The following is a 22,637-nucleotide window of genomic DNA, read 5'->3' as shown; positions in this document are numbered from 1 at the left end:
TCTGTTAAGTTTATATTCTTTATATTACTTGGCACACATTTGAATTTAATATAAAATACAAATAGTCAACTCTAATCGATACTTATCGGTCGGTATCATTTTGGAAACAGATTTCCCATATAGTTTTTGGAAAATCCGAACTTAAAAGCCTTCCGCCAGATATTTTACAATTCTTTGACGCATCAGGGAAAGTATACCTTCCCACTAAGGCCTTTTTTATTTTAATTTAGACCTCTTTATGTCTATTTTTCCCGCTCAATTATTTCATTGAAATATAGAAATGTCTATCGATGTTTATAAAATGCGTAAGCATCGATATGGCGTCTCTCATTGGAGGTATCTTGCAGCTCGAGCGCTTCGGCCACACTAGAATTGCAGTTGTTGGTGTGAACGTGTGAACGCGATTCGGAAAATACGGATTACACGGATAATACGAGTTAAACGGATATTGCGGAAGTTGTACGGAGACGCGACTGGAAGAAAGCCGTGAAATGTGTTCAGTTGCGCGCAGCAGCCATTAGCCCATCAACAGTGTTTGTTACAAGACAACAGTGATACAACGTGCCTGGAATTCCAGCCAACGCAGAGCAAGAAAAGCAGAAGAGCATTAAAGCGGAAGAAGCAGCAGCGGAATAATCAACAAAGGCGGCAAACATGGCGAGTGAGTAACATCGAGCATTTCTCCGCCTTTGGAGCATCCCAAACGACATACAGCAGACCCCGGATTCCTTTTCCATCGCATAAACAAACGCAACTCATGCGAGTCATTGCAGCGGCCGTTTTATGGCTGCAGTGCAGCATTTACGAGCTGCGAAGACTTCCAAATCGCTGCCAGGTGTCGGAGGGAGTTGCTCCGAGCATTGACAGTAGGGTGGGGGCGGGCGATGCGGCTCCGTAGACAAGATGTGTGTGTTTGCCGGGGACATGAGAGAAAAATCAATACTTACGCTTCCCACTCCCTGCCCATGCACAGAGGGCCGGTCGGATTAGGTAGATGCCGTTCTCCTGCTGCTGTGCGCACTTATCGCGGCCAACAGGGTCAGCGCTTCCCAATCAGAAATCCCGCTCTTTTATCCTTTAATGGCCCCGGCAGTTCTGGCGGGAATTAAGTGCGGCTGAGACAGCGGCCACCACCGCCGTTTGGCACGAACCCGCCACCCGAGCCGCCCACTCCACCGCAGCACGGGGGGAATAGGAATGGGAACTGGGATCAGCAGTGACGACGCATTAATAAATGAGAATATGCCTCCTGCGAGGTGCCAGGTTTACCGGCGTGTCGCAACACTCCCCGCAGTCCTCACAATTCGTTTTATCCCCACGGGGGGTGATATAGCAAACAAAACGCTGAAGTAATGCACAGGGAGAAATCTATGGCAACTTTGTTGATTTGATGACAAACATTATACTTAGGATTAAGCTTCATCGATTAGGCTTAAAAGAGCACAATTCGATGGTGCATTACAGTCAAAGCAGTCATTGTCAAGATAAAGCTGTGACTAACTAAAAGATCCCCTTTTTTTTGTGTTTCTTAGTGTAGTTGGATGTGTAACTAAAAAATTACGTACGCACTGAATGTGTTATATTTGGGTCAGTCACCGATGAGAATTGTTAAACGTAAACAAGTCTCTAAACTTCTTAGTTTTCAAACGTCACTGCACCGAATTAACACACACATAAACACTGCCCACAGACTGTACTGTTTGTATACCTTTTCCCGAGGGGAACCTGTGCAGAACGACAACAAGCAGCACTTGAACGCGCCGGCAATCCCGGCCTCGAAACTTCCCCTTTTCCAGCAGCGGTGGTGCATCCCAATCCCCACACCACTGCACACCTCACTTGTCCACAGAACCCACCAGCTGCGCCCAGCGTAGCGAGACCCATTTCCACACTGAAAGCAATTCGTGGTTCTAGTTCAATTTTAATTCATATGTAAGCACTTGATTTTCAAGACCTGTCATTCGGAACATTTAATGGTTAATGTGTTACATAAGTGTTGTACCTAAAGTATAAGACTTCTTAAATATCTAATTCGACCTTACTATAGATTCTTTTGAAATCTAATGAATCCATAAACTTTAAGGACGAAGGCTAGTGAATACAAATCCTGTAATTAAAATATATTACTTCTATGATTATAATTCTGTCATTCTTGAGAATTTCCTCGCTGTGCAGATCCCAGCTGCGAGATGGTTGCCACGTCCTCCCTGCGGCTCAGTCACTTTGGACTTTAATTGGTCCTTTGTGACTGCATTTGTCGACGCTTTCGCTCGGCGTCTTCGACGCAATTTGACTGCCATCAACCCCGGGGCTGGGATTCTGATAAGGAAGAGGATATCAGCTGCCAAAGGAGGCCGCTCCCCTCGCCGGATTCCAGATTCTAGATTCCGGAGCTGCTGCCTCTTTATTGTTATTGTTATTATTGTGGGCTTTTCAATTCGTTCCACGCAGCTTACCCAGATTAGCTGGCTGTTATTGTAGTTTGCCCGGCTCCGAATTTATTGCCCTTTTCCACCTCCTTTTTGCGTATTCCCGAGTCGTTGCTTCATTTGCCTCAAATCTAGCTGGGTAACTTGTGATTTCCCCTGTCCCCCGTCTTCCACTCGCTTTATTCTTTTAACTGCTAATAAGATTTTGGCCCTTCTAATGGCCTTGAGAATGAATGGGGCGAGCAGGCCGCCCTGAAAAGATGAAATTGTGGGGTGGTTGGTGGCTAGCTCTGTTTTAATTGAGTTCGTGCCCTATTCAAATTGGCATAGAAATTAATTTCAATTAACTTTCCAGTCCTTTCGAGGAGGCTGTGTCCCCTTGACAAGTTGTGGAGCATACTTTATGGGGCCAAAAGAGGGTTGGCATTTTGGGGAATCCCCCATCGACGAAACGTTTTAACTTGTGTGCTTCAAGTGTGCAACTTGTGTGCAAACTTTTAGTTCATCCGCCCTAAACTAAGAAACTTACACAACTAGTTACAACTTAAAGTTGGTAAATTCGTTGGTATTCGCACGAGCACCTGACAAGAACTTAAGGTCTGCATAATTTAAGCTGGCGTATATAAAAAACGGATTCAAGTTGTCTTTTCTCAAGTGTTCACAGTGTTGACATACAAAATGTTGTCCGGCAAATGTCAATTTGTATTAAGTTTGCAGCTACCTATATATATACAATCAAATTAGTTCGATGCTATTTCGGCTACCTCTAATATACATAAAAAGGCACTTTGTTAAATCCACCAATTCGGTGGATTGTCCCAGAAAAACCAACCAAAATTTAAAATTTGCAAACGAACAGAGAAAAACGAATGCTTTTTTGTCTTCTCACGCTGCTGGGAAGGAGAAGAAAGTAACCAAGAACTGGAGGTCGACGACTTCACAATGGGAGTCCTGCAGGCGAGGAGTCACCACTGCGTCGACAAAGTGGTGAATGACCTGTGCCTGGGACACTACGAGCACGCTCTGAGGCAGATCAACGAGGATCTGGACGGCTTACAGAAGCACGAGGAGATCATGGCGCTGCTGGAGCTAAAGAACATCCTTCTGAGACTGAGGCTGAAGGGCGAGGCTCAGCGAACCATAGGCCCTACTCGCAAATCTGACGCCCTGCCCCACAAGTTCACACTCGAGATGCTGGACGTGGTGCAGAAGGTCCTGCGGTGCCGCAATCACTACGAGGTGCTGCGCATATCTCACCATGCCACCTACTCCGAGGTGAAGCGGGCCTACCATAAGCTCGCCCTGCGCCTCCATCCGGACAAGAACAAATCGCCTGGGGCTGAGCAGGCCTTTCGGCGGATCAGCGAGGCGGCTGACTGCCTCACGGACTGCCAGAAAAGGATTGAGTACAACATAGCAACCGCAGTGGGCGACTGCCACGACCAGGATCCCTCGCAGTACAAGGATTATCGCGGGGAAAGTGAAATCAATGAGGAAAATGTGAACGATCTGGGAGCCGCTTTCAGAAGGCCTTATCGGGCGGCTAATCAGCGGATGCCCCAGAGGCAGTCCCTCTACCAAACACAGCAACTCGTCATCGGAGTGGTGGCTGCTCTGGTTTTCCTCTTCGTCACCATGCACTTCATCGCAGCCGCTCCTGCTTACAGTTTCACGCTAACCAGGTGAGTTGTAGACTCACTCGGCTGCTGAGACTGCCGTATACAGGTCCAATCTTCTCCAGAACCCACAGCGCTCGTCGGCTCAGTCAGACGAACCACATTGCCTACTATATGAATCCGACGACTCTGTCGAAGTACACAGAACAGCAGTTGGCCGAACTGGAAGTAGAAATCGAGGAGGTTTATATCTCGGACCTCAAACAGAAGTGCAGGCAAGAGCGGAGTTGGAGTGAGAACTATTAAACTTTGTCCTGTACCAGGCACTTCAAATTACTTCTGTTTCCAGGGGATATACTGTTTCTCAGGGCGAGGCAGGAAAACAACGACGAGAAGTTGCTCCAGCATGTCAGCCAGATGTCCACTCCCGCCTGCCAGGCGTTGCTCCAGCTGGGAAAGTCTGGTCACAGTCCACTGCAGCTGGAGAACGAGTCTTCAAAGCAGGACTTACCACTCTGATACTCTGTACTTTTCTATTGATAGATGTAGGGATTAGTGCAGTGTGTAAATAAAGAGTAGTATGTATTGTGATGTATGTAGTGATGTATTATATACATCACCTAGTTATCCACGCAAAAGGAATCATTTCATTTCTGTGCCATGCCTCTGCCTCCAACTTAAGCCACTTTTCCCGAATTTTTCGGTTGGCAACAGGCCCAAAAAGCTACAAAACAACTTAAATCGGCATAAGCGTCGCCAGTTGCACATGAATTAAGCATGCAACAACAATAAGTTTGCACTAGTTTTTCTGATTTCTGTGCCGTTTGCTATTTGCTATTTTTGTACGTGGCCAAAGTTGGTGAATCGCGTAATGGAGAAAATAAAATACCACAACGGAGTGGAAATAAAACGCAGGCCATAGGCCCCAATCATGCCCAGAAAAAGGAAACACGAAAATAAAATGAAGCCATTGCCCCAGAAATTCAGGCGAATAAATGCCTCGAACGAATCCCGCTTCCGCAGCGAAGAGCTAACGAACTTGCCACGGAACTCGAACGGAATGTATGGATGGCTGGATGGATGGATTGATGGCTGGATGGACGAGTGGCATACTCTGAATACCAACGAGTACCAGTTACCAAAGCAAACATTCGGAGGCACGCAAAAGGCGGCGAAGCAGCAACCGAGACGCATTAGGGAGCTGGTCTGGGCCACCTTCTGTCAGACGGAAGTGACGCCACTATTGCCACTGCCACTGCCACTGCACCTGTCGTCCTCCTGCATTCCTCATCCCTGTCAACCTGCCACTCCGCCGGGCGATGCGACGCTACTCTGCCACCTGTCCAATTGCATTCAGTCAGCTACGTCGCACAAACAAATACAACAATTCCCCTTTTACCTGAATATGCAGATGCATCCCGCAATACATATGCACATTTCCACTGACTGCGTTTCGATTTAAAGGGTATATTGGGCTCGTAATTTTATGTGTGCATGGAAACATCTGAAATACCTCTTAAAGTTTTCATTTGGAATAAGACAGTTTGAAACAGACTTGATTTCATAATCTACCTATAGCTTATTAGACTTTATTCTTAAGTATTATTTACATAAACAGAAAAGAAGTTGATGACTTGATTCTTTTGTATTTAAATCCTTTAACCACTGGAAAACACACTACTCAAGAGTAACACTAACCAGCTAGCTGAAATAAAGAGAGTTCGATATCTTAAAGATCTTTAGTGTATCTCAAAGTCGTTACACTCAGATGCAGCCTTTGAACCCGTAGTCTATTATATTTTTGCTTTGCAGAAACTGATGTTTTGTAGCTTCAGCACTAGGGTATCTTACAGTCGGTACCCTCGAATTCAGCCTATGCACTTGTGTTCTCTTTAGTTGGGGTTACATTTCTAAGTGCAACTTGTCTGCGAGTTAGTGAGCTGTTGTGCAGGCTGCTTTTGCTGCTGCTGTTGCGTCCTTTGTTGCTGTTTCTATGCCAAATCGTGGATGCTGCCTCCGTTGATGATGTGGATGATGATGACGATGGTTGCCCGCCCGACTGAAGGGTTCACGTTGCTTTTTGTTTTACTTATTCATTATTTATGCTCCACAAAGTTTGTTGAATTGCTACCCCAGTCCACAGCCTTGCCGTTGCTGTTGCCACCAACTGTCGCCAGTTGTCGAGCGCCGGAGTCTGGTCCTTGCCCTTCGTCCTTTGGCCCTCGTCCTGCTGGAGTGCCACATCGGAATGTATTTTCCAGCGTGTGTGCTTGGCGACAGAAAAGGTCTGACTGAAATAATAATATTGTGATAATGTTGGTCACAAAAGGGGTCTCTTCGTGCTGGCTTAATATCGAATATCTACAATTTAAATTCAACACAAAAGTTGTATTATCTCGGGCATGGGTAATTTCATCAACATTTTATGCAATTTTCATTACGTTTTTTAAATAACAAGTTTTATCATTTCAATATTTAAGAAAACTTCTCTGAAAAGCTGAATTCCAAAGCATTTATGCTGAATAAGCGAACCTAAACCTTCATCATCACAATACATTAAATCCCGATTGTTTTGCCGTTTTCCTTTTCATTTGACCCGTGACCAGGACTTATGTAAATCGTCGCCCATCCTGGGTCCTTTTAAAATCCGAGCCATCTCTTTTTTTTGGGGCCAAATGAAGCTTTAATGTGGCACACGCTTCACGAGTTTTCTCGAACGTTTCCAATGGCTCCAAAACGGTTCAAACTGGAGATGCAAAAACACAAAAACGCTTTCTATTCCTGAAGGAGAAAGAAGGTTCTTTTGTGCCAGGCTGCAAAGCCATAACTTCTTGCTTTGAAAACATTTGTCTTGACTTCGTCCAGCCAACGACGATAATCGAAATTGGCAATCAATTTTGCGGTTCTCAACTTAGTCGGCGCAGGAAGGGAAAGGTGGATTGCGTGCTCCGTGAAATGGAACGGAAAAGTATACATAAAATACACAATACCCTTTGAATAGTGAATATAGAAAGGCTTTGGATTAAATAAGTAATGATTAATTAGTTAAATACAAGCACTCATAACTTGACTTATAATTAAAGGTTCCTTTTCTTACTTAATTACTCACTTTAGAGCAAAGCATTATTCACTTAACTTCACTTCATCATCACTTAACTTTATTCCAATGACCAGGGAAGCATTCAGTTGCCAAAACAACAAGATTACCCTTTAGGTTGTTCAAGTGCCCTAACTAACCAATGTCCTTTTCTTACCGCCTTTTGCAGCTGAAATCGACGATTTGATTGAAAAGCTGAAGACGACCAGCGTCACTCCGGCGAACACGACCAACTTGCTATGCGAGATCTCGGCGACGAAGGACCCCAAACTTTTCGACAAGCACGAGCTGGCGGAGTGCTTCCTGGGCCTGACCAAGTGCGAAGACACAAACGTGCGCAAGGAGGCGGCCAAGTGCATTGCGGAGATCACCAAGTCCGAGGTGCAGCGCAAGAAGTTCACCAAGAGGAACATAATAGCCGCATTTCTGGAGTGCTTGCGCCAAGTGCCCACGTCCGACGGCAGTATGGAGCTGCCCATACAGATTTGTCGGGCACTGGGAAACATCTGCTACCTAAACGACGAGGCCAGGGACTTAATTCTCGAGCTGGAGGGCGATGCTGTTCTTCTGCGACTCCTGGACATCACAATCATCGAGGACGTGGCCAATGCGGCGCAGTTCATCAAAGTGCGCGGCGGCTTGCTGTCCAACTATCTGCTCGGAGGCGAGGGCTTGGCCAAGCGGGCCATGGAGCTGGGCGTGATGAAGAAGCTGCAAGGCATCATCGACATTGGCGCCTCCAATGTGGAACAGCATGAGGATCTGCTGCTGAATACGCTTCCACTGATCAGTATACTCACAGAGAACGTGGCGGATCTGAACTTCGACTCCTCCCTGAATATCCAGCTGTCTCGCATTCTGGCCGCTTCCACTAATCCCGATCTCGCCGAGATGTGCCTGGAGCTGCTCCATTACCAGGCGGAGAGCGACGAAGTTAAGCTTATTTTGGCCAAGGACGGTCTGTGCGAAACCATCTACAACCTGCTGGAAAAGTACAAGACTCTGGCCAGCACAAGTGAGGCCAGGGCGCTGATGAAGCTCGCCTGCGAACTCATCGTATTAATCCTTACTGGTGGTAAGTTTCGGATTATATAAATTGGAATGTGGTCGACAAATCTCATTTAAAAACTAATTATTTTTACCATTGTTCTAGATGACTCAATGCACTATTTGTACACCACGCCGCTGCTGAAGAACATGGTCGATTGGCTGGACTCGACCGACACCGATCTGCTAACTACCGGCGTGCTGGCCCTGGGCAACTTTGCGCGCACCGATAGCCACTGCATCTACTTTGTAGAGCAGCAGACCATGAACAAGCTGCTCGAGGTGCTGGCCAAGAACAACGGCGTCAAGGACGATGTGCGCCTGCAGCACGCTCTTCTCTCCGCGCTGCGCAACCTGGTCATCCCGAAGCCAAACAAGAACGCGGTAATCCAGGCGGGCCTGGTGCAGACCATTCTTCCCATGCTCGAAATACACCAGCCACCAGTCGTCTTCAAGCTGCTGGGCACGCTTCGCATGACCGTCGACGGACAGGGTGAGTAGTGGCAACAACCGCACGCGATCCGCATCTCTAACAACATCTGCTCTTCCAGAGAAACTCGCACTGGAGCTGCTGAAGAACAAGACTCTGATCGAGCAGCTGGTGCACTGGAGCAAATCGTCGGACTATGCTGGCGTCACCGGCGAGTCTCTGCGCCTCATGGCCTGGCTGATCAAGCACGCCTACCTCAGCAAAATCGCATACGCACTGCCGCGCAAGGGCGATGCACCCGCCGAACAGATTGCCGACAAGATCCCACTAACGCAGGACTACGATCGCAGTAGCTTGAGCGAGTTCCTTGCCAACGAGGGGACCGTGGAGGCTATGGTAAGCATGCTCACAGCTCAGCACCTGGTCATGCAGAACGAGGCGCTGATTGCCCTGTGCATCCTGTCCGTGGTGTACCTGTCGCAGCCGAGCGAGGCGACGCAGGCCCAGCGGCTGCAGGACGAGCTGGTCAAGTGCGAGGTCGGCAAGAAGCTGGCCGAGCTCATCAGCAAGTCGTCGGACACGATGACCAAGGAGATTGTCGAGAACCTGCAGAACTGCGTGAACTTGCTCAAGTCTTCCGAGCAGCTGGTGGCGCATCTGGAACAGCATAACATCAACGAGCTGCTGAAGTCTATACCCATTCTCACCGAATACTGCACCTTGTAAGGAAACGGGGACTGTCATTGCATTTATCCCAGCACCGCAGGATGCCTCACAGTAGGATGGGTCGATTTGCACGATTGAACAGAACACAAATACGTTAGGGGTAAGCAGTTATCTTTGGAAGTTACCTGTGTGGCTTATCTTACCAAGAGAATCGCCAGTACATATAAGTAACAATGCAAAGATTAATACGTTGGGCTAATGTGCTAAATTTCCCTTTACTACTTAATAACAATTTTGTTAAATTGTAATTAAATCCACTCTCTTGAGATTCACTGACGTTGCATGATTCCAAATAGCCAAAGATAAATGTTTGCCACTATTAGAGCATGTTTTTGAAAAATCAGCCCACCCTTAGCCACACAGACACACTCAGAACCGGAGAAAATAGTAGTGTTCACCCCAAAGCAACGATTCAGATGTAGACTTGACTTTAGTTTCGTAAGAAGAAAGTGCAGATTCACAAGTTAATCAGTTAAGCACACTGGAACACGCGAACACGAGAGGAGCAGAATGTATTTTTTAGACGCAAGCGTATTTTGACTGCATTTATGAGGAGGATCCGATGTAGTGAGGAGGAGTCACAAATCGTATGAATATTTATAGCATACATAACATATAACATATACGTATAAATATAATAATATTAATAATTTAGCATATTAATCTTTTCTGTTACATGATTTTTAAGAGCACAATAACAACAAATCGTGGTGATATCGCTAAATATATTTAATAAATGTATTTTATGATTGTACTTATAATTTTTAATCGACCTCTTTTAAACCGTTGCTGGCACACACCAAAAACGAGAAGATAACAAAACCTTTAGACGCGCAATGTAATTAAGGTATTTTAATTGGTGCACAGACACATATTGCAAACGGCATCCATATATTTATTGTAAAACTCGGCGAAGTTATCCAATGCATTTTTAAGCTAACTTTTAAACATAAACAAAACTGCAACTCAGTAACAATCAGCAATCCGAAAATAGTTGAAACCCAATAATGCAAATATTTCAATTTTACAATGCGTAGTTTATGGAGTGCTACAAATTTTACCACTTATTGAAAACGATGTACTAATGTTTGGTCACCAAAAACTATAAATTAAACGAGCACGATTCGAGGGGAATGGTGTTAATATATAAAGCGTTGAAACACCCACACACGTAAATTCGAAAACATATTTATGAACTCTAAACACAATAATGTACATTTAATAATTCAAATAAAATTTGAAATGCATGAGAAATAAGAGAAAACCAAATAGATGCGTTTAAATTTAGGCGCTAAGAACGGGCTGTTATCGATAAGTCGATGAGAGAGTTGGTGATGGTCAGAAGTAAAACAATCATGCTATTGTTGGTTTAATATAAAAAATATAAATTTTATCAAGATAGAGGCGGAATAGCCCCTCATCATGACGCATTCTTATATTCATTAATTTTATTTTCCGCATTATTTTATTTTAGTTTGGCTGACTTTGTCATTGGGGCATGACGATTCAGCTTGTACCATCTCTAACCAGGGCAAAAAAACATTCCAATTTCTCTGCTGCGATTTCACTTTCACAAAACAAATTACGGCTGCCCAAGGTAAATAAACAAAAAACAAAAGGAGCAGGTGAATCAGGCCTAGGCTATCAAATTACCCAGTTTCGAAAACAATTCCCATGGCGACGGAAAAGTGTGCAGAAGATTTTGGGGACTCCTCCGCGGCGTCCTTGAAAATTGTGCCAAAGGACTATGCATATCCACTTCTAGAGGATCCGCAAGGCGCGCTGACCCCTCCCAGTGAAGGCGGGCGGACGCTAGTTACCCGCGGTGGCTTCAACTTCTTCCACTACGGATGCGATGGCCACCAGGATGCTGGCTGGGGTTGTGGCTACCGCACCCTGCAATCGGCCATTTCCTGGATCCAACGTCGACGAGGGTCGAGCGGTCATGTGCCTTCCATCCGGGAGATTCAGCAGATCTTGGTGGCCCTCGGCGACAAGGGTGCAGAGTTTGTGGGCTCGCGCGACTGGATCGGCACGCTGGAGGAGTTCTACGTGATTGATGTGCTGCACCAGGTGCCCTGCAAGATTCTTCACGCCAAGGAGCTCACCTCGGAAGAGATCCTCGGCGAGCTTCGGAGCTATTTTGAGAAGTACCAAGGCTTCGTAGCCATGGGCGGTCTGAGTGACACCGCCTCCAAGGCCATTACCGGCTACCATTGCAGTGCACGTGGTCGCATCTTCCTGCAGGTGGTGGTGAGTCATCGGATTAGCTCATTTTATGAACTGGTGAACTCATCGTTCGCTTCCCTTTTTAGGATCCGCATTTTGTAGGCGTGCCCAGCTCCCGGCAGCACTTAATCGATCAGGGCTATGTCCGTTGGGTGCCCGTTGACGAGTTCCCCGACAGCACGTACAACCTCTGCCTCATCTTGCAGCCGTAGTCGCAACTCTCCGTACCTATTTTAGCAATAAATCCCGCTCAGCTCTTGATTACCATTACTTACTGCATGTTGCCTTATAGCCACGTTTCTCTTCCATTTTAGCGGCCGATACTCAATGGACCTTATCAATTATTGAATCGGACCGCACGATAATGGCGCTGATAAACCGGCGGCATTGAGCCACAGTACATCGACAAGCAGCTACTGCCAGCTGTTAAGCATACCAAACAGCGCCAACATATTGTAAAAGCCGGAAAAGACAGCTGAGTGAGCATGGATCTAATGCACCGCGCCCTGCTCACCGCCTTGGGTGCGATGTCCGTGTTCTACGCCCTGGTCAAGATCAGCCTGGGCTACTGGAAGCGGCGGGGGATCCTGCACGAAAAGCCCAAGTTCCTGTGGGGCAACATCAAGGGCGTGGTGAGCGGGAAGAGGCATGCCCAGGACGCATTGCAGGATATCTACACCGCATACAAGGGCAGGTCGCCGTTTGTGGGATTCTACGCCTGCCTCAAGCCGTTCATCTTGGCGCTGGACCTGAAGCTAGTCCACCAAATAATATTCACCGACGCGGGACACTTTACGTCCCGAGGCCTTTATAGTAATCCCAGTGGAGAGCCGCTGTCGCATAATCTCCTTCAGCTGGACGGTCACAAGTGGCGGTCACTGCACGCCAAATCTGCGGAGGTTTTCACTCCGGCCAACATGCAGAAGCTTCTGGTCAGACTGTCGCAAATCTCGTCCAGAATTCAAAGGGACCTGGGCGAAAAGAGCCATCAAACTCTCAATATAAGCGAACTCGTGGGTGCCTACAATACAGAAGTTATGGCGTCATTGGCCTTTGGACTCGTAGGCCAGGATACCGAGGAGTTCGCGAAGTGGACGCGCAACTACTGGGCGGACTTTAGGCTGTGGCAGGCTTACCTGGCGCTGGAGTTTCCGCTCATCGCTCGGCTTCTTCAGTACAAAAGCTACGCAGAACCTGCTACTGCTTACTTCCAAAAGGTGGCCCTGTCGCAGCTGCAGGAGCATCAAAGGAGGGATCGGCAGCCTCTGCAGACGTTCCTGCAGCTATATTCCAACGCGGAAAAGCCACTCACCGACGTCGAGATTGCGGCCCAATCCTTTGGCTTCGTTCTAGCTGGCTTGGGCCCCCTGAATGCCACCCTGGCTTTCTGCCTCTACGAGTTGGCCCGCCAGCCTGAGGTGCAGGATCGAACCAGGCTCGAGATTAACAAGACACTGGAGCAGCATGGTGGCCAAGTGACACCGGAGTGCCTAAGGGAGCTCAGGTATACGAAGCAAGTCCTCAATGGTGAGTACCAAGTATTGAAAAGCTCTTTATAGCTATAATGACTTGACCTTCTTTTTAGAAACGCTTCGCCTGCACACGCCACATCCCTTCCTGCTGCGCCGGGCTACCAAAGAATTCGAAGTGCCCGGATCGGTGTTTGTAATTGCCAAGGGTAACAATGTGCTGATACCCTCGGCGGCGATACACAGAGATCCTGGCATATATGAGAACCCCGAGCGGTTCCACCCGGAGCGCTTTGAGGAAGAGGCTAGGCGATCCCGCCCAGCAGCTGCGTTCCTGCCCTTCGGCGATGGTCTGCGAGGATGCATTGCCGCTCGCTTTGCAGAGCAGCAGCTTCTGGTGGGTCTGGTGGCTCTGCTGAGGCAGCACAGATATGCTCCCTCTGCGGAGACCTCGATTCCCGTGGAGTATGACAACCGGAGACTGCTCTTGATGCCCAAGTCGGACATCAAACTCAGTGTGGAACGGGTTGACTAGCTTTAGGGGAGGCTCCTGCTGGAGCATCGCCTATTTTGTATTGTTTGCTTTACAAAGCGTTTAAGTTGTTTTTATATTTGTATATGCACCTTTTTCGTTGATTTTCCTAAGCTGTGGACTTGTGTGATAATGCTGACGATGACTTTTATAATCTTTTGCACCAAGCTCAACAACGTGAACAAATAAATAATTTAGTTGTTATATCAAACTCATTTATACCATCGGAAAATAGGAAAGGTGTGCTATTCTATGTAAATATAAGAGGGTAATTTGCAGCAATTGCAGAGGCCATTCATATAATTTGTTTTTAATTTATAGAATTACATGGTTTCCAAAATTAATATTCATTTTGCCAGAGTGCTTGGTTTTTGAATTCGGCAATTCGGTTTTCTAGGAACTAAAAACTTGAATTTTTCTTTAAATCGATTTGCAACAAAATTTTTGGTTTCTTATTCAAATTGACTGTTGAATGTTCTTTATAAACGTGGAACACGCCAAAAATTAACAAATTTGCAATTTTGAAAGTTGGCATGTTAGGTAACATTTCCGATTCGCAGAATCGGTTAACATTACTGTCTCCTCGTTCGAGCGAGTGTGACCGTACTGCCTAGTGATTTACCCTAGCTTTGGTCGCACTACAAAGGTGGAATTTCCCAGCTTCAGGCGATGGTCACACTGACGCAGACACTCGACTCTCGAACGAATCGGTTGCGGTTGTTTTACGGTTTTTTGTTTGTCTATAGGAAAGCCCTTTCGCAGCGGAGGAAACCGAAAATGCGCTCGGAAAGTCAGTCGTAGACGGGGCGAAAATAGCGGTTGCAGCGGCAAACTTCTAACTGTTTTCTGACCGGGAAAGGAGTGCGCGATCCAATTGGAAGTGGAGTTCGAAATGCGAGCATAGAAAAGTGTCCGATTCGGTGCGAAAATCCGCGAATAATTGTTTGCGATTTCCCGAGGAAAACGGAAAATTAAGCGTCTGTCTGCCAGCCCACTGTGTGCGTGTGTGTTCGTGTGTCTGTGAGTGTATAACATAACAGAAAACAAAACAACAACAACAGCAGCAACAACAAGGCAGTCAGGATCAACGGTTCTGGGGTAGTTTGTTTGAGTTTGAACAAAGCAAAGAAAAGCAAACGCAAAAGCAAAGCACACGAAACTGGACGGGAGAAGGAGAGAGATATAGAGCAAATAGAGGGGGATAACGGGAGAATACACCCCGCTCACACTCACACCCGCTTCTATCCTTTGTGTGCGCTTTTGCCGCCTGGAAATGCAATGCTAGAACAACAACAACACCGCGACCGCAGGAGTACAAACAACAACAGCATCGCCTAATTGGCTGCAGCATCGTCGGCCGAAAAATCAAGCAAACTGCATTAAGTCGCCCTGCGATATTTTCCAGTCGGAAGTGCACCGTAAGTATCCTTCAAGAACAACAGCAAAAATCGAGTATGGAGTGGGCTAATAATGCCAATTACTTGGTTTGGGAGAGGGCGAAGAGTGTTTTGTGAGTGATGGGGGGGAGGGGAGGGAATGGAATGGAAGCTGCAGTTCACCAACAACAAGTTTGGACCGATTCCAGGTCCAAGGACTTCCAGTGACCATTCCAGGCGGTCGTGAGAACCGAAAACTCCTTTCACGGCCAATCCAAACAGGATTTGTTATACACGTTAAGAAAAAGAGGAGTTTCATAAAAAATGTTCAAATTGTTAAAAATGATTTATAGACCTATGTATCTTAGGTTTTATATATTTGTAATTTTGTTTTGAAGAAAAAAAATCTTCTATAACATAATATTCCTATAACAAAATTAACTACCAATGTGGCAATAGGTTCTTAATTCATATGATTGGAATAAACATGCAGTCAAAATACTTATATTCCATGTAACTTATTCAAGAATATGCAATCAGAGTTTTTTGATACAAATACAAATAGTGCCAATGAAGTGCTGTGAAGTGTTTTTTGAAGCATTTTTTCGGTCCACGAAATACTGCCAAAAAAGTTTTCTCTGTGCACAACTCCCCTTTTGAAGTTGCGCGGTAATTGCGCAAGTGCAGAGACTTCTCTTTGGACTGTGTTACCTGAACTCGGTTTATCTGAACGAGGTAATTTTTTGTCCGAGTCCGAATGGGTCGTCTTTTCGCGGGGTGGCGGCTTTGTGTTCCTTTCAACCCGTAATCGCAACAGGAACCGGAGCGGCACGTTGACACCCATTGTGCGGACTAAATGCTCGAAAGTTGAGTTCCCATTCCCGGCTCCCTTATCGCACGTCTCGTTCTCTTTGCATACCTTTCAAACGACTTTTGTGCGCGCCGTCAAATGGAGCAGATAAGCGTAATTATTAAAATATTATTCCTGTGGTTTGTTTACGTCCCGGGACTGTTTTCTCGCGCATTTGTCTAAACAAATGATGCAGAACTTTCCAGCAACGGCGTCCGTTTGGCCTGGAATGTCGGCCGGTGCATTCGCCAAGTCGCTATATCGTATATACTATACGCTGCTTAGACACAAAGTAGTACTCAAATTCGAAAGGATGCCTTGGGTTATCTGATTCGCGTGGAGTAACCCAATCCGCAAACCATCCAACTGCCGCACCTGTGCAATTGCCAAAAACGAGAGAATCCAAACAACAGAGGGGCTCAGAAAGAAAGATAAAATTAGCCACAAACAGCTGTCGGCCATTGGCAAGAAACTTGCTTATGCACCGAGAGAAAAAATCCACTATCTCGGCCGTGATACTAGCATCTTTTGGAGCAGAGGTCACCAAAATGGGAAGCTATCTCAGAAATTTGCGGGAAAATCACAAATTTTAATATACTAAGAGAAGGAAAAATGAAAATATTCAAATAACTAAAATATTAGTTGAAAGTTCGTTTTTGTGTGAGCTATTTTTTTCGGTGATCTTACTACGCTTATATAAACAGAAACCAGGCACTTGCGCCTTAATAAAATGCAAACAGAAATTCACAAAAGCAGAAAAACAAATACTAGTGAATATAAAAAAATATTGTGTCCTATGGAGAAAGGCCGCTCCCACTGACCAACCCCCACCTCCACCCCCGTTGCATAGAAACAACAACAACACCCTGTTCTTTCCCATGCACGAGAACATGGCCAAAACAAAGGAAACACGTTAACAGTTTGTCGTGCAAATTAGTTTTTTCCCTGCTTCCCACTGATGGTTTTGGAAAAATTAATATTTTGAAGTAATAATAAAAGTAATATTTTGAATGTTCTTTACCCATTCATCCCATTCATTATTTTAGCTGGATCACCTCAGTTCTAAATGGGCTAATAGTATTCCCCACAAAATGTAAAATATTTGGTACATTATTCATATATCCGTCCTCATTGCAGGTATGACATTATAAAGCGGCAACTGTTTTCAATTGGTAAACAAGTAAAAACGGCTGAAAACTTGTAAAACTTTGAAGTCACTTAGCCTGAATGTCTGCATTTGTTTAGCATGTCGCTGCGCCGCTGCAATTCGAGTTTCTCGCTGCCCACTCACAAAAAGATTTTCGTTTTCGTTTGATTGGTGAACTGCATGGGCGTTCCTTGTTGTGTGAATGAATCTGAGTTCGAATGAGTCCGCGACTCGAGACTACTGGATCGCCCACTCGAGTGGAATCTTTCGTAACCACTTTCGATTTTCGGGGTTCGTCCTAATGAAAATCGTGTCTAATCCGAGCCGAGATTCGCCTTCGCCTCAAGCGGTTTTCACTTGGGGTTGTCTGCGTGCTGGCAGAGAACGTGGTGGAGCTCATTAAAAAGTATAAAACTTTATCGCCGCCCTTTGTGAAAATGTCAAGGGTTCAGGGTTCTGCGAGAAGCGACACTAAAACGTATTTCCTTCAATTCTCGTTTCTTTTCCGCGAGCGTGTGTATTTGTTATGGCGGGGCTGGCAAATTAGCAAAGCCAAGATGCCTGAGCAACTGACATTTTCTTATGCAAGAAAAACAAAAGCTGGGCAAAGCTTTTCACGCTAACGAGACTGGAAAGGCCGGAGAAAGGCAGAGAAATCCCCATTGCTGATGGCCACAAAGCTGTCATGAGGAAGGCAGAAACAAAACGTGCTGATGGAACCAGCAAACAAGAACATAACAAACATGACAAAGTACGGAGTAACATGTGCCGGCTAACGGCACTCCGGTTAATCATTAATAACCATTGGCCATGGCCAAAACGCCCAGAAAACCGGCAGGAGACCGGCGGGAGTGGTTCTGGTGTTAATTATAGGACAATGTTCTCGGGCCTTCGTTAAAATTAGTAAACGCAAATTTACCCACCTTAACATTGAGTTGTCGAGAATTTCCGCTCTCTAATGAGTTGAGAACAAGTCGAGAACAGTGAAAAAATATATTTAATAAGCTCTTCCTATTTTATTCTTTATTTTAAAGATTAAAATAGCTGACAAAAAAGGTGACTGCACACTTTAAATGAAACTTAAAAAAGTGAAAATCATATAGAGAAGTGTGATCAATGGGGTAATCGATCAAATATATATTCGATTTTTTTTTTTTATATTAAATTAAATTCTTATACAAATCTTTAAAGTAGGCTACAGCTAAAACGTTATTTGGTGTGTTTTAATATAGTGACTAATCCGCTGAATTTCGAGTGGAAATGCGCTGGAAAAGGAACACCCCACCGCCATGTTCGCCAATGGGTCATGTTGTGTATCTGGACTTTATTTTCGTTTCGGCTGCCTTGCCATGTGTAAACTTATAATTTTATGCACAAATCGATTAAACGCCGCTAAATGCCGAAAGTTTATTTCGGGCGGGCAGTTGTGTTTACACATTTGTGGGCGTTTGCGTTGCGAAATGAGTTTTTCTGCTCCACATTCTCCTGAATTTCAGTTTCTTCGGGCAGCTTCAGCTGCTTGATAATTTCCGATCGATACCCATCGATTTCCACATTCGTGGCCACAACAAACTCTTGTTTACAGTGCTGCTGATTAGATAGTGAGCCTATCAAGAAGGTGGGATGCCTATCAGCTTCAATTATCGATGAATTGACCTATTTTACAGCGTGTTGAATGCGCAGCCCGCGAATTATTCAATTAAATTCGAATCAAAGTAGCCTTTGGAGTGAAATAGACAGAGATTTCCATTTCCCAAGGCATGCTTGCAAACATAAACACTGAGTGTTTTCCTTTTCGCTATATTTTATTCACAGAAAATTTGGGTTAATGACGTGCCATACGCATCAGTGGGTGTGGCAGGGGGAGGTGGGCGGTGCGGCGGCGGCAGTCGCGGGGAGAGAGCCAAAGCAGATGCCCTCACAAACACAAATCCCAGAAACATCAAATAGAAAATGCAGTGCAAAGCACAGATGACGCTAAAGATAGAAACCCATAGATAAACATGAATGTTTGAGCACATGTGTGTTTCTCAGTTTCTGCTGGTGACGTTGTCGATTCCCTTCATAAAAAACTTGATCTTTTGATTATCATCGTTTTATGCGTTCTTTTCGCTTTTCTCTTCATCGCGCGACCACTCGACACATTTCATTCGATGATCGGCGCTTTCCTAACCCCGGATCAGAGGAACCAGACCCCAAACCCCAGACCCCCAAGCCCCCAGACCAAGATCAGGCCAAGGGCCGAGGCATCTCGACACTTGGCTGACCACAGATGGCCGCAGTTGTTGGTGTCAAGTTGTTGATACCCGTAGTAGTTGTTGGTGAAAGTGTAATGTGATGACGGGCCGTCCGCTGCTGATGCTGATGCACAATTTGCCGGCCACAATGTATCGCTTACCTTACATCCTATAATACAACACATAAATCCGCTAAAAGCCAGCCTGACATTGGAGATTTTTTTTCCAAATCCCAACCAGAACTTATGGGACACAAGAAAAACAGAACTTCATAGGCATAGTGGATAGGAGAGTATCCGGCAGTTCATTAAAGTGGTGGGCTGGAAATTATACATTTTACATCTATTTTCAGGCCGTTGAATCTTTTAGTTTTTTTTGCTTGATTATTGATTTTATTCAATGTGGACAATTGTAATAGATATTTTCTTAGTTTCATTACAGAGTTACAGAAACTTTCAGCTTAGCTTGGGAATCCCAAAAACTCGAGGAAGTACAATATTGTTCGTATTGTATTGTTCATTGTTCATGCAATCTTTACGCATAAAGCTATCAGTAATTATTTTTAGAATAGCCGAGGAAGTGCTTTCAAAGAGAATTAATGTGTCATTATGCGCTGGGAACACTCAAGGGGAAGTTCTGGTTTAGTCTCCAATGTTATTGCTGCAACACGTTGTTGGTCCACCCTAATGCGGCTCATCTGCATTTGCGCCTAAGAACGCAGTGTCCAAAGGGGGGAATTCAAATGGGACAGAAATGGCGGTGCGTGTGCTCACATCTTTGGTAAGCAATTAACGACAGCAACTCTGTCTGTCTGTCGCCCTTGACAAAAGTATGTGCCACAGTTGCCCCTCTCTGCTTTCCGCCAGTCAAGTCACTTCCTGCAATAGAAATCCAGACAACATGCAACATAAATGGTGTACAGACAGGGTACATACAGCTGCGGCCAAGACAATAAAACAGCGCTAAAATGTAATTTTTTTTAAGTTAGCCATATTTACATTCTGCTATTTAGAAATGATGTGCCAAAGACAAAATGAATTTAAAAAATATTCTGTACCAACAATTAGTGCTATTGGTTTTGGCCTATCTACAAATTGGCTATGTTATTTATGAGCAAAATGTCCATAGATACAGACATCTTTCGTTACGCGTTTCATTTGATTTGATTTTAAAGTAACACATTGATTTTATGGTCTGACCTTCTGCTGTGAACTCTTCTGTAGCAAACGAATTTAGTATTCCCTGGCTGGTGCTGGTGCCCTCCAACTTCCTGCCCATTGCAAACAAAGCAGCTTCCGTTTGTTTCAATACACGAATCTCGGAGAAACCGCAGATACAGAGCCGCAAAGAGAACGACAGTAAATGGGGCGGAAAATATGCGTAGTTGAAACTAAAACGCATCCAGCATAATCATCAGTCGCAGGAACAACGCCACAGCGTCATCATTCTCAACTTGACATTTGAGCGAGTTTTTATGCGGGTTGCCTGCCTTCCACAATATGCCCCATTTTCCACCGTTTTGGGTCGGGAAAAAGGTTTTGCTCTTCTTCTGGGGCTACTTTGCGAAATTGTCGTTTTCCTGCTTTTGTTTTTGTTTTTTTTTTCACGATTTGGCAATTTGGACTTTGGCTACTGCCGCCGAAACAGATTTCCCGATCGTATCACGATCTGCAGGCCTGACCTTAGGCTGGTTGTATGGCCCATACTCTCTGCGAATTTCCCAAGCCCACAATCGCGAGTTCATCGCTGTGCTGAGAAAAGCTCCTATTTCCGCCGCAGAAGTCTCGTAGACCCAATATGAGCATGCACTACTTGTCCAACCAGTTTGGGCTTATGATTTAAATGCAGCCAGTTAACTGGGTCAATGTTTCGTGTATATACATATATACATCTTAAACCAGATTTAACGCACTCAATTGCCGAAAACAACAACAACTTATTTCCGCACTGCAAAGGAAACTGCAACACCAACAATACCAACAACACCAACAATATCAACAACACCAACCACCCCAACAACAACGACAACAAAGCCGGCCTGTTATCGTTTGCGTTGTGGCCACAATTTTATCTTGAGAGGTCATTTACACTATTCAGCTAAAAAGAAGCGAGCGAACAAAAAGAGAGGCAGCAGAAAGTCTACTTGTACTTCCACGATGTTTGTAAGAATGTGCGTCAGTTTGTTTCGCTGCAAGTCTTGTATGACCCATCTTGATACCCCTTTCTTATAGGGCATCTATCTTAAATGAACACTAATGTGACAATTTTAAGATGGCTAGCTAAAACCATAAAAGTCATTCGACTTTGGATTATCTTTAGGATGTATATATAGATACTTTAATATATGTAGTTTCTTGCCTTTTCTATAGCTATGATTCTTACATCCAATATGTACGTGCATAAACTTTGTACAATCATCAGTACTCGATTTTAATTACGTATACGTATTCAGTTGAATTAAAAAATGCAAATATAGACCAATGAATGATTGCAGAAGTTAAAATACATTTATAAAAAAAAGTTTGTTTGCCTCATTTTCCGAATGCAGTTATTCCACTACTAGTCATCTATTAGTCGGCAAACTGTTTCGCTTTCCATCTTTTCCGGCAAACTAGCACTTTGATGCTTTCTTCTGTGTCCGCGTCTTCACGCAGACATAGACGAAAGATACGCAGTCTGGGCAATCAGCTCTCGTTGTTGCGTCTGTTTATCACTGGGCTTTTGCTTCCTCCACGCTTGAGTGTCTATTGTGAACGCTTTCTGAGTGCAACAGAGTTGCACCGACAGACGCAAAAAAAGAGACGAACAAGCACTTGTACCCGAATAACTTCCCTGGCAATCAGCCCAAAAAGAACTGACTTGAAGAGATACGGCCTTAAAAGCCGACTTAAGATCCCAGTCGGGCTTTGCTTAGTGCCGCCCGGTCGAAGGTTATTGCTCGAGTGGAAGTACCTGTACATTAAACGCCTCTAATTGCTTCCAAGGCTGGCTGGCATTAGATTTCTCGACTTATCTGCACTTTCGAAAGCGCCATGGAATTAGTCACGTATGGCGAACCCACAAATGGGTCAAAACTATTGCACTTTTGCACTTCCCCACACGAGAGTAGTTTACATGGGTCTCAGGTCCGGAGTTTCGATTGCAAGCCCGTAAATTGTGTATGCGTATGCCACTTCCTGTACTTCGCTGGAAGACATATCAATTATCAATTAATAATTAGCTATTAGCCCCGCTGCATGAACAATAAATCAAAGAGTCATATCAGCAGGAGCCCCACACTCACGCACTTAACGTACTCTCAATTTGGGTCAACGATCCCCAAATAAAGTTTTATACTGCGCCTACGCCATAAAGGGAACTCCCACTCTCCGTCGCCAAGTCGTAATTAATAAGCCTAATTAAGCATAATTTCTTGTTTGGAAAGACGCTAGTTTACATCTCTGATTATTTAC

The 22,637-nt window shown here is 45.0% G+C and overlaps 5 protein-coding genes across 33 annotated transcripts in view; all 5 read left to right on the top strand.

The window, feature by feature from the left end:
* Nucleotides 1-576: 576 nt before the first annotated feature.
* Nucleotides 577-10,614, top strand: LOC6607922 (rap1 GTPase-GDP dissociation stimulator 1). Its single transcript, XM_032715105.1, has 4 exons — nt 577-661; nt 7,312-8,217; nt 8,296-8,682; nt 8,741-10,614. The coding sequence occupies exons 1-4, from the start codon at nt 655-657 to the stop codon at nt 9,343-9,345; spliced, it is 1,905 nt and encodes a 634-aa protein (XP_032570996.1). The 5' UTR covers nt 577-654; the 3' UTR covers nt 9,346-10,614.
* LOC6607923 (dnaJ homolog subfamily B member 14) lies at nt 578-4,674 on the top strand. Its single transcript, XM_002032637.2, has 4 exons — nt 578-661; nt 3,331-4,111; nt 4,171-4,337; nt 4,395-4,674. The coding sequence occupies exons 1-4, from the start codon at nt 655-657 to the stop codon at nt 4,562-4,564; spliced, it is 1,125 nt and encodes a 374-aa protein (XP_002032673.2). The 5' UTR covers nt 578-654; the 3' UTR covers nt 4,565-4,674.
* A 224-nt stretch (nt 10,615-10,838) lies between the features above and the next one.
* On the top strand, nt 10,839-13,786 carry LOC6607920 (probable cytochrome P450 6u1). The gene is made up of 3 exons (XM_002032634.2): nt 10,839-10,942; nt 11,889-13,101; nt 13,160-13,786. The coding sequence occupies exons 2-3, from the start codon at nt 12,060-12,062 to the stop codon at nt 13,576-13,578; spliced, it is 1,461 nt and encodes a 486-aa protein (XP_002032670.1). The 5' UTR covers nt 10,839-10,942; nt 11,889-12,059; the 3' UTR covers nt 13,579-13,786.
* LOC6607921 (probable Ufm1-specific protease 1) lies at nt 10,949-11,844 on the top strand. The gene is made up of 2 exons (XM_002032635.2): nt 10,949-11,598; nt 11,661-11,844. Exons 1-2 carry the CDS (start codon nt 11,020-11,022, stop codon nt 11,784-11,786), a joined length of 705 nt encoding a protein of 234 aa, XP_002032671.1. The 5' UTR covers nt 10,949-11,019; the 3' UTR covers nt 11,787-11,844.
* A 456-nt stretch (nt 13,787-14,242) lies between the features above and the next one.
* LOC6607911 (protein MTSS 2) overlaps nt 14,243-22,637 on the top strand; it is a 38,188-nt gene continuing 29,793 nt past the window's right edge. For 12 of the 29 annotated variants that reach the window (XM_032717104.1, XM_032717110.1, XM_032717102.1 and 9 more), the window contains exon 1: nt 14,244-14,993. The gene's annotated coding sequence lies outside the window, so the exon portion shown is untranslated. Of the gene's footprint in view, nt 14,994-22,637 lie in introns of all 29 variants that reach the window. The other 17 variants (XM_032717103.1, XM_032717131.1, XM_032717121.1 and 14 more) reach the window with 4 other exon arrangements.

The sequence above is a fragment of the Drosophila sechellia genome, chromosome 2R, assembly GCF_004382195.2.
Source record: "Drosophila sechellia strain sech25 chromosome 2R, ASM438219v1, whole genome shotgun sequence".
In the NCBI taxonomy this organism is placed as follows: Eukaryota; Metazoa; Arthropoda; class Insecta; order Diptera; family Drosophilidae; genus Drosophila; species Drosophila sechellia.
Note: the sequence above shows the minus strand (reverse complement) of the source record. Positions and strands in the feature narration are given on the sequence as shown.

What these genes read in the sequence shown, in the direction of transcription:
- LOC6607920 (XM_002032634.2), top strand. Translation starts at nt 12,060, where the DNA reads ATGGATCTAATGCACCGCGCCCTGCTCACCGCCTTGGGTGCGATGTCC. An exon ending in TACGAAGCAAGTCCTCAATG is followed by an intron (nt 13,102 to 13,159) that starts GTGAGTACCAAG and finishes CCTTCTTTTTAG; the next exon opens with AAACGCTTCGCCTGCACACG.
- LOC6607923 (XM_002032637.2), top strand. An exon ending in TACAGTTTCACGCTAACCAG is followed by an intron (nt 4,112 to 4,170) that starts GTGAGTTGTAGA and finishes AATCTTCTCCAG; the next exon opens with AACCCACAGCGCTCGTCGGC. An exon ending in CAGGCAAGAGCGGAGTTGGA is followed by an intron (nt 4,338 to 4,394) that starts GTGAGAACTATT and finishes TTCTGTTTCCAG; the next exon opens with GGGATATACTGTTTCTCAGG.
- LOC6607922 (XM_032715105.1), top strand. An exon ending in CGTATTAATCCTTACTGGTG is followed by an intron (nt 8,218 to 8,295) that starts GTAAGTTTCGGA and finishes CCATTGTTCTAG; the next exon opens with ATGACTCAATGCACTATTTG. An exon ending in CATGACCGTCGACGGACAGG is followed by an intron (nt 8,683 to 8,740) that starts GTGAGTAGTGGC and finishes CTGCTCTTCCAG; the next exon opens with AGAAACTCGCACTGGAGCTG.
- LOC6607921 (XM_002032635.2), top strand. Translation starts at nt 11,020, where the DNA reads ATGGCGACGGAAAAGTGTGCAGAAGATTTTGGGGACTCCTCCGCGGCG. An exon ending in GCATCTTCCTGCAGGTGGTG is followed by an intron (nt 11,599 to 11,660) that starts GTGAGTCATCGG and finishes TTCCCTTTTTAG; the next exon opens with GATCCGCATTTTGTAGGCGT.